At 30.1% G+C, this 10,843-nt stretch overlaps 1 protein-coding gene across 2 annotated transcripts; it reads left to right on the top strand.

Moving 5' to 3' along the window:
• Window positions 1-1,629: 1,629 nt before the first annotated feature.
• LOC111057523 (nuclear receptor subfamily 2 group E member 1) lies at window positions 1,630-10,749 on the top strand. 2 transcript variants are annotated; one of them, XM_039439867.1, is made up of 6 exons: window positions 1,630-1,988; window positions 3,213-3,353; window positions 4,733-4,828; window positions 5,495-5,680; window positions 6,790-7,110; window positions 9,287-10,749. In XM_039439867.1, the coding sequence occupies exons 1-6, from the start codon at window positions 1,985-1,987 to the stop codon at window positions 9,568-9,570; spliced, it is 1,032 nt and encodes a 343-aa protein (XP_039295801.1). In that variant the 5' UTR covers window positions 1,630-1,984; the 3' UTR covers window positions 9,571-10,749. The 2 variants fall into 2 exon arrangements, with proteins under 2 accessions (XP_039295801.1, XP_039295803.1); XM_039439869.1 differs by having other exon boundaries at window positions 4,736-4,828; window positions 9,287-9,576.
• The last annotated feature ends 94 nt before the right edge of the window (window positions 10,750-10,843 follow it).

The following is a 10,843-nucleotide window of genomic DNA, read 5'->3' as shown; positions in this document are numbered from 1 at the left end:
CAGTAGTTGATCAACCACTCAATCGCCTTTTGTCGGCGATTATAATAGCAACTAAACACCTATTTTGTCAACGCTGACCCTCTAGAAACGTTATTATGCTTTTCCATCACTCAACAATCTACGGTGAGACACGTGTAAATAATAGTTCCGACACTTGACATGAAAACCTTTCCACTCCTTTTCACCTACGTTTCCTTTCCACTTTGATTTGTACTTCTTATTATCATTATCTTCATTTCTACTCTTCTTCGTCTTCCTCATTTTACTCAACCCTTCTCCTACTCTTCTTCCTCTCATTTACTTTCCCTTTCATGATGTTTCCTTATTCTTCATCACCACCTCTTCCTTTCCCGAATATTATATTATTCTCTTTCTTTATTCTGTTCTCTGTATTGTACACAAACCTTCTCCCTGATCCTGAATCTTTCATTCTCTTCACACTCCATTCTCATTTTTCCTCTCTATCATCTCATTTTCACCTCTTTTTTCCTGGCATAGTTCTGAGATATCTCATATTTTTCTTCTTCTCTATCCTCATTTCAAGTTAATTTTTCATTTCCTTACATTTCTCTGGCCATTTCTCACCCTTAATCTCCGTCTTCAACCTCTATTCGTTTGTCGCATTTCTCTTACATTCGACTTTCTATCTCATACTTTCTATCATTCATCAACTGACGTCATCCCTATCTCTTTTATCCCTCTCTATCAATAATCCTCCTCTTCCTTCTAATTTTCCCCCTTTTTTCAAAAATTCATTATTTATTCCCTTTTCCCCTTTCTCTCTTCATCTGTTCTTCCATTTTCACATTCTTCTCATTTCCTCACTCTTTTTCATTCCTTTCATTTTTCCATCTTCTCTTCTGCTGCTCTTCCTCCTTTCATTTTCTCCCACTTTCTCTTTCTCTCTGACACCTTGACAGTCTTTTTCACACTTTCCCACCTCTACTTCCATTCTCGCATCCTTCTCATTTACTCGCTCCTTTTCTCTTATATCTTTTCTCCTACTCTTCTCCTTCTCCTTCTATCTCTTTTTTCTGTCACTTCGACATAATAAACAAAATAAACACGATCACACGACCACTGTTGTTTACATATCATTGACAATTGTCCAAAAATGTTTCTGCTCTCTCTACAACTTCTCCCGCTTTTCCTTCCTCTTCTTCTTCTTCTTCGTCTCTCAATTCTTCTTCTCCCTCTTTTGATTGGGGTTAAATAAAGACACACACACACCACTCTAAAGGTGTCACTATTCAACCCCTATGATTTGTGTCTATTATTATTATCATTTGTTGACGGTGGATGAATCATCACAAATCAGGTTATAAGTTGTATTTATTGCGCATGTCAGCATAAAGTATTATGTCAGTATAAAAGCCCTGAAATACAAGGAATTGGTCAGTTTCGAATATCATTTGTTTGGAGTAATGTTCGTTTTCAAGAACGATTAGATTAGAATTTGTTCGATTAGTGGAGATTGATTGACTGATCTACGATTGACCGTTTGTTCGATTTGTAGAATCAGAGGAAAGTCAGTACTTCCCTTATCTCTGATAGAATAAAGTTCAATTGACCAGTAGGTTGAAGTATATTGAGGGATTATTGTTGATGTTTGAAGTTGAAGTTAAGTTTGAAGTTGAAGTTAAGTTTGAAGTTGAAGTTAAGTTTGAAGTTTTAGTAAAATATTCTCAAGACACAGATTTGAAATAATATTAGTATTAGCGTGAATCGTGGGTTTTTTCAAAGTTCAGTTTGAAGTTTTAGTAAGAATATTTTCAAAAAATTGATTTTAAATAATAATAATTCTAGCGAAAATCGCTAGTTTTTCAAGCATATTCCAGGAATCTTGCGGAAAAGCAAAAGAGCTGTATTCCAGTGTCTTGAAAGCAATAATAACTGGATTTCCGAAATTTATTTATGTCTTGAAGTTTTCAAGCTCTTTTAAGAAGTTCAAGTATACATAGCGGTTCCTGAGTTATCTCAAAATATGGGTAAGTTCTACAGCACATCACAATATCTACTTGATATAACTTAATAATATAATCTGATTGAATATGAATAATCATTAAATAAATTGATATCTTTAACTCCTTTAAGTGAAATTGAAGACTTGCACAGTTTCCACCCAATACAACTTTATATATAATCTAATTAAATATGAACGCTATCCATCGTTCAATAGATGTATATTGAAATTGAAATCTATTCACAACACTGACATGTTTTACAATATTATCATGATACAAAACTATTATTACTATTAAATTTTATAAAACTTTAAAGTGAAAAAGCACTCACATTATTTGATTTGGCGACGTCCGTTTCGTGCTGATATTGCACATTTTCAAGCCAAACAGAGACTAAAGTATATAAGGTCCTTCCTTACCTTAGCACGAAACGGACGTCGCCACATCAAAAAATGTAAGTGTTTTTTCACTTAAAAGTTTTATTAAATCGATAGTAATAATAATAGTGAAAACAAGATGGAAACCAACAACAAAATTATTATATAGAACAGTATTATTCTTCCTATTGATATCTTGAATTTTTCAGCTTCCAAGTCCTGGAGCTGTTATAGCACTAATCCCATATTTGAAAAGAATTTCAATTCACATATTAAATTATCGTTTTCTACTCAGCAATCAAGATTTTTGGAGAAGTTTTCAATCTTAAACTCCTCAGCTTCCAAGTCCTGGAGATATCAGAGCACCAATCTCATTGTTCACTTAGTTGTTTAGGTCTACTTGTTTGTAAAAAGAAAATCAGAGCACCCTTCAATCAGATTTTTGGAATCAGAGCTTCATTTTAAAACAACATTTTCCGAACTCTTCAGAGTCGTTTCAATCTGAATTGCACTAATCCCATCTCATCTTTAACAAAATTCACGACACTCATATAAAATTATTATCATCTTCTACTGAACAATTAAATTTTTCTACTCAGAATTTTGAAGAAGTTTACAATTTCTTCCACAATTTTTAGTGGAGCTTCTCAACTTGAATGAGTTTATCAGAGATTGACAATGGTGTAATAACCGAAACCGGTCTTTCTAAGTATCAATAAATCTGTGGTTTTTTGACAATTTCTTAGTCTTTTTCATTCAGTGTGAATAATTACCACAATATCAACTTCTCAACTACCGTACACAAAAAGAGCTTTTCAACATTTGAGACATATTTTTTGGTGGAATTTTTCAATATTTTCGAAAATTTTAGGCCGTACTCTTCCAGTGCCAGTAGCTTGCAAGGTGTGTGGAGACAAGTCCTACGGAAAGCACTACGGAGTTTACTGTTGTGACGGTTGTTCGTGCTTCTTCAAGAGATCCATCAGGAGAAGCATATTCTACACTTGTATAGGTATCGATTTTTGCATCTTATTAACTCCAATTTTTATTAAAATGATAACCATAATCAACTTTAATTATAATAACTATAATTCGAGTCGAAATTCAATAGAATTGATAATACTTTTGGTAAATATTGTTGTTAAATTCGACATTGGTGATATTTTTCATCAATGAATAGACCAGATAAAAGATCAAACACAGTGTTTAGTGAGATTTAGTGATATTTATTCATAATGAAATTACAAAAATCTAGTAAAAGACAAGTATCACAAATCTTATTTGAAGAAAAACCGAAAAATGTTTGGGTTCTTTCTCCTGATAAAATGTGTGATAGTTGACTACATTTTTGTGTTCTAATAATAAAGAATCACTTGACCACCTATACAAGTTATAGGCTATTACTCATTATTTTAAAATTGTGATTTCTAATACTCATTCCTGCAATAGAATTTTTAATAATTTGTCCATAAAAAAATCTATTATTTATATCACAGTGTTTAATTATAAAGAATCACTCGACCACCTATACAAGTTATAGGCTATTACTCATTATTTTAAAATTGTGATTTCTAATACTCATTCCTGCAATAGAATTTTTAATAATTTGTCCATAAAATAATCTATTATTTATATCACAGTGTTTAATTATAAAGAATCACTCGACCACCTATACAAGTTATAGGCTATTACTCATTATTTTAAAATTGTGATTTCTAATACTCATTCCTGCAATAGAATATTTATTAAATTGCGGTGGCCATAAAATAATCTATTATTTATATCACAGTGTTTAATAATAAAAAATCACTCGACCATCTATAAAAGTTATAGGCTATTATTATTATTTTAAAATAATATTTGTGATTTCTAATACTCATTCCTGCAATAGAATATTTATTAAATTGCGGTGGCCATAAAATAATCTATTATTTATATCACAGTGTTTAAAAATAAAGAATCACTCGACCACTTTTACAAGTTATAGGCTATTACTCATTATTTTAAAATTGTGATTTGTAATACTCATTCCTGCAATAGAATTTTTATTAATTTGTCCATAAAATTATCTATTATTTATATCATAATATTTAATACTGCACTGTTCATACTGTAAAATATACAATGACAAATAAAATAAATTTGATTTGATGTTTGAATTTAATGAATAGGGACTAATAGACTACAAACATATCAACTTCATTTAAACAAGTTCCGATACCCTGTTTTTGACAATTTTGGGCTTTGCCTGTTGCTCTCTCTCTCTCTCTCTCTCTCTCTCTCTCTCTCTCTCAATCATTGAATATATGAAATAAATAACTGGATATTAATGAAAATATGAATTATATAAATATATTGAAACCAAATAATACGGATTCTCATTATCTGTAGCAGGTACAGGAACTTGTATTGTAGATAAGGCTAGAAGAAACTGGTGTCCTTATTGCAGACTACAAAAATGTTTCCATGTCAGCATGAATATATCAGGTGAGAGCTCCTCAATTCTCTAGAATAAATCACAATTTATAATAGATTTATTTAGTGTATTCCATAAATTACATCACACAAACTAATGTGGAAACTGTAAAATCTTTAACATTGTTTTAGATAGTAGCTATAATATAGTTTCAATAGCAGTTAATAGTTTCATTAGCATTGTTTTGCAATTTGAAATCACAGAAAACCTTAGAGAAAAGATTTGAAGGAAAATTGCATTTTATTTGTATGTGGCTGAACTTTTTTCAAATTATCAGTAGACTTAATAACATACTTTATCAGTAATAATAATATCGAGTGACCTGGCTGGCTCAGGTCTGGTGTCAGAGTTTTATACTTTATCAGTATGCTAAAGCTGCATAAGTCAGGTGCTCGATTCTCATTTTCTGGCATTTATTCATATTTTATCATCATTTACCTTATTATACCCATACAATATAGAAATACTGTATTTCCCTTTGTCTCTTGATATTGTTTTTCAATATGTGATTTTCCAAAATTGTCAATAATAATTTCATCAAGATTTAGGAATAGAGCAATATGAACATAGGCCTACCTATTATTATCCATATAACTCACATAATTATTATAATCCATATACTTACTGTCGTTATTCATATTAGATATTGTCAAATTTATCATATTTTGTTAATTTAGCTGTTCAGGAAGAACGAGGACCAAGAAAGTCTGGCAAGAAGAAAAATATACCCAACAAAAATTTGGTTGAGAAAAATTCTCTGAAATTCGAAGTTACTGGAACTAACACCGATGTCTCGAGAAAAATTGTGGAAAGAAGCCCTGAAGAATGTAATGGCAACTGTTGTGTAATGGTAGCTATTCAAGGTGGGTTAATTTTTCTACTAATTGAAAAGAAATTAAAAATGTTTTATTGGCAGAAAAAATTACATCTTAGAAATACAGTACATAATAAAAGCAATACAAAATTTACAACATGGAAAAATACTATTGAAAAATAAAATGAAATGCCATTTGAGTATTTGCATCTCGAGGTGCTAGACCTGTTTGAGATGGTAATATAAAATTGATTACAAAACTAGCGCTAAAAAGTAGTTAGGTACTCTTTATTTCTTATAATTTTCCTCTACTCATTTGTAAAGAATTCTAAAGATAGTAGCCTATGAGTGGTTGTAGCAAATTCCAATTTAATCAATAAGAAATATTTTAAATGAATCAATGTTCTTTGAATTGAATCATTGTGTTTAAAAGTATCTAGGCGTACCATAACTTTTACTTTAAAAAATGAAATAATTTTTTACTAATAGAGAAGAGTGTTGGAATAAAGCCTAGCGTACACAAAGTGTTTCCAACAAATGATTAAATCTTTAAGATATGGTGTCCAAAGTTTATACAGTATTTATGGTTGTAGAGATAAATCGTCATCAATCCATTGATAAGTGTTAGGAGATAGTAAATATTATCTACTATAAAACAGTTTAAATGTAATAGATGAGGAAAATAAATGAAAAAAGCTGCTTCAATTCATAATTTTGTTACAAAATGTGAGAAGAAATGCTGTTATAATAAATAGGTAAAACACTTCACTTATATGGGCGCTACTTTTGTACAGATTAACGAAAAAACAATATAAAAGCTTGTAGTACCCTTATTTATTTTCTACATTTTAACTTGAAAATGACCTAAGTTATGGTCTAAACTAGTAGTTTATGTTCTTCTCACATTTTGTAGAAAAATTATGAATTGAAGAAGCTTTTTCCATTCATTTTTCTCATCTATTACATTTGAACTCTTATTAAGTAGATTATATTTACTATCTCCTAATACTTATCAATGGATTGATGACGATTTATCTGACAATTTTAGTGTTTAATATTTATTTATTTATTGAGTATACATTACATGAAAATAGTACATAATAATGCTTAATTACTGTTATATTTTTTTAAATAATTTATTTTCATATTTTTCTTCAGAAGGCAATAACACACCACCAGAGTTACACTACGAGTTAGCAGCTCAAATCCTTTTAGTGACAATCAAAAGAGCTAGATCATGCGCTCCCCTGGTTGCTTTGCCTTTCAACTGCCAGAACAGAATCCTGGGCCAAGTGTGGGCCGCCCTGTTTCTACTGCATGCCTCCTATTGGCCTCATTGCGACCTGGTGCGACTACTGTACAGATACAGGGTGACCACTGATGTATGTGTCGTGATGTCACACATCATGTCGTGTCGTCTCATGTCCCTTGATGCTATTGAGATGTCGCTCATGGAGATTTTGCTGCTCTGTAGACCAGGTTTGTGATTGAGATTTTCCTGTAAAAAAATAGAAATTTGTACTCTGGACAGTTTTGAAACGATTTCAAATATTGCGCTGAAATTTGGATACTTGAGTACTTTAAAGTAGGTCTACATGTATATCCACAGAGAAAATACACAAGTTCTTTTATTGTACTAATCAGAGTGTACTTTATTATACTTGGGGCTGTGCAAAGGCTAAAAATAAACTTTCTACTGGTGATATTTTTCAATGTTTTTCTATTTGTATATCATCAAGCTATCAAAATGAAAAAGGTTTCTCAGGAATACATTTTTTCCGATCATTACTTTTTGAGATATAAGCGCCTAAAGTTTAATTTTTTGGGACAGAACATTTCAAATTCGGTAAGAGATAACTCCATCAGATTTAGAGGTTAAATTCTTCATGGTATTGTTGATTGAATAAAACAAAAATTTTCTAAAAAATATAAATTTTTGAGAAAGTTATTAAATTTACCAAAAATAACTAAACAAAAAGTTATTTTTGAAAAATATCATCAGTAGAAAGTTTATTTTCAGCCTTTGCACAGCCTTAAAGACATTGTGGACTTTTTTGTGGCTTATTATCTGTATTTGCTTTGTTCAAATAAATCATCTTTCTATCTATCTATCTAGTACTTAACAGCCAGTAGGTTTTTAAGATTGAATAAAATGGATTGAATACAATAGATTGCTTTAATTGAATATATTAAAGCTGTGTTTACACCAAAGTTATCAACAATATTTTAATAACTTAATCCTTATAGATTCTATTAGATTGAACGGAACTTGACAAACACATATGTTCATCATGTGTATGATAAGTTATGTTCAATCAAATAGAATCTATAAGGATTAAGTTATTAACATTTTGTTAATAACTTTGGTGTAAACGCAGTTTAAAATTGGTAGTTTAACTAGAAACTTAAACGAAAGCTAACTAAAATGAATACTTGTAATAGGTATTATAATTTTTCTACTAGGAAAATTAGTATGATTCTGATATTAGTAGTATTCTCAATTAGTAGTATTAGAGATGATTCTGTAGAGATATGACATAGGTCTACTAATTTTCACTCATTAAAAGGGTTTCTCTTACAGTACTCATTGAGTACTCTACTAAGTTCTTACTTACTTATGGCTCTTCATTCCGTGGTACAGCCTTCTTACCAATGAGTTTTATGATTTTGTAAGCATTCAAGAGTAAGTAGCTTACTTTATACAAAGAAATCTTTTAATTTTGATACTCCACTCAACCCAAGTGTTATAGACGACTGCATCGCAAGCAGGCACTTCATAGAAAGAAGTTCAATAATTTTTATTTGATATTTATTAAACGAAAATCCAAATCAAATGCTTTAAATCACCCTGAAGACTTCTGCTACTGAAAATATTTAGAACAGGGTAAACAGATTTTCATTTGATTTTATAACCTACTTTTGTATTTGTTCTTGCTTTCAAATGATCAGTAAGTTAGGCTTGATGATACAATAGTTTTCAAGACGTTCAGCTCGATAATAGATAATCTCATCTCTATGGGAAAAACTTCAATCTACATCAATAAGATTAATACTTTAACCATAAATATTTACTACCTACCAATAAGTTCTTTCCTATTACGTTTGTGAGATGATTTTTTATGCTTATATAAATATATATTCCAGTGTATTTTTAATTCTTGAATTGTTTTGTTAATAATTTATTGTTTTCCTTATAAGGAAAATTAAATAATAGGATTAGATTCCTGGTGCTTTCAAATAATAATGTATTTTTGTGGAATGAATCATGATAAATGAGTGAATAAAACTATCATTCTAATTTTTTTCTATCGAGAAACATTTAAGGATAATGCTTGTTCTTCCTCTCCCAATTGATGCTATGGTTATGATTTCTAGATTACCAAATATATTATATAACTTAAATTAAATTAAAATCCAATTATATTCATTATCAAACAAAATTTCAAAGTTAAATGCTTTAAACCACTCCTTAGACTTCTGCTACCGGAAATATTGACAAAAGGGTGAAGAACTAGAAGTCTTTGGAGTGGTTGGCAATTCAATTTGACAAGCATTGAATTTGTATTTTCTTTCAATAATTATTATCATTGAACAGATGCAATCTCTCATTTATTTCCATCAATGAATTCCTCTAATTTTCAATTATTTTTTCCAGATCTCGTATCCGACACAAATGATGCCCAAACAATTTTCGACTACCAACAGAAAGCCCAGTCAGCTCTAGCTGAACACACCATGAGGAGAGATGGGGTCAATGTATTTGTCAATGGAGATATTGCTGACCTCAGCATTTCACCCGGAAACTCTCAGAGTAGATTTGGGCGTCTGCTGCTTTCATTGGGGGCCCTCAACGGACCTCTAGCTGGGCCCTTGGAAGCTTGTCTATTTCGACCAGTTATAGGCAATGTTTCAATCAAAAACATAATTTCTGTAATTTAATCCATAAGCATTCATAATATGTTATATCTGGAATGAAATAATTTGTTGTGCATAGTAAAATAATGCAAGATATATAGGCTAATGTGGTATATCCAATGCGAGAGGTAATAAAAACACGTGAATATTATTCTTATCAAAAAGGTCAACATTTTTTCAAGCTTAAAAAATAAAGAATTACTATTATTAACTGCCCAATCGATAATAGTAGGCTACAGCATAAAAAATTTAATGCACTCATATTCAATAATAGCAACCTTCATCAATGAAGACAATATTATGTAGACCATTTTGTCTCATTTGCATAATTCAATAATATTACAAATACTTAATGTAGGTACTTCAATGTGGTATATTGTTGATGTGAACCTACTTTTTATGAATGTAGAAATTACATTTTAGTCACTGTTACATGTGTTTCTCGTTGCTGTGTGACTTCAGACTGAAACAGACAATTTTATATTTTATATTCAACACATATTATTTATTTATAAATTACAATATCATGACAGTTATAATATACTACTGTACATGTATTTTTCAGTAATCGAAACTTAATTTCTGGAATATTATACACTGTATAGTACTTACAATAGCTGTATGATCATGATATATAAGAGCCTACTCTGTAAAAATGTAGAACTTAACGTAATTCAACAATATTATATAGCCTAGTAGGTATATTATAGTGCCGTACAGTAGTAGCAGTAGAGTACAATAATGTACGTATTGTGTAGTTTGTGTATAAATATGAAGAATATTGTGGAATCTACTGGGACTGCCTTTATCCAAACAATTAACTAAGTGTTTTATAAAAAATGTGCATTATGGTTTTTTCATTTGTTCTTGTATTCAATTAATTGTTCTCAGTAAGATTCTATAAGTGAGTATTTAAAGATGTGGGATTAGTCTATTTTGGTTTAAATAGTATTTTTAATGTTCTATAATTCTAATAAAGTACCTATGTATTGAAGAATAATATTAGATTCTAGTTGATGTTAATTATTTTCTAATGGATATGAATACGGTATCTCATTTAAATTTATGAAACTATAGTCAATACAAAAAATTCTTATTTATTAGAGTTATAAAGTGATGTATCTTTTAAAATTTATTTCATTTTCCCTCGGGTCCATCCTTTGGCCATTTTGAACATTATTACAGATTAACAATTGTGTATTGCTATGATGTTATTTATTTAATTTCACTCCTTGTCTCTTCTGTATATAAACCATTGTAGAATTCATTTATTCTCGATTTTTTCAGCTAAACAGTT

The sequence above is a fragment of the Nilaparvata lugens genome, chromosome 13, assembly GCF_014356525.2.
Source record: "Nilaparvata lugens isolate BPH chromosome 13, ASM1435652v1, whole genome shotgun sequence".
Lineage (NCBI taxonomy): Eukaryota > Metazoa > Arthropoda > Insecta > Hemiptera > Delphacidae > Nilaparvata > Nilaparvata lugens.
This window is presented reverse-complemented; position numbering and strand designations above follow the sequence as displayed.

What these genes read in the sequence shown, in the direction of transcription:
- LOC111057523 (XM_039439867.1), top strand. An exon ending in CATATTCTACACTTGTATAG is followed by an intron (nt 3,354 to 4,732) that starts GTATCGATTTTT and finishes CATTATCTGTAG; the next exon opens with CAGGTACAGGAACTTGTATT. An exon ending in TGTAATGGTAGCTATTCAAG is followed by an intron (nt 5,681 to 6,789) that starts GTGGGTTAATTT and finishes ATTTTTCTTCAG; the next exon opens with AAGGCAATAACACACCACCA.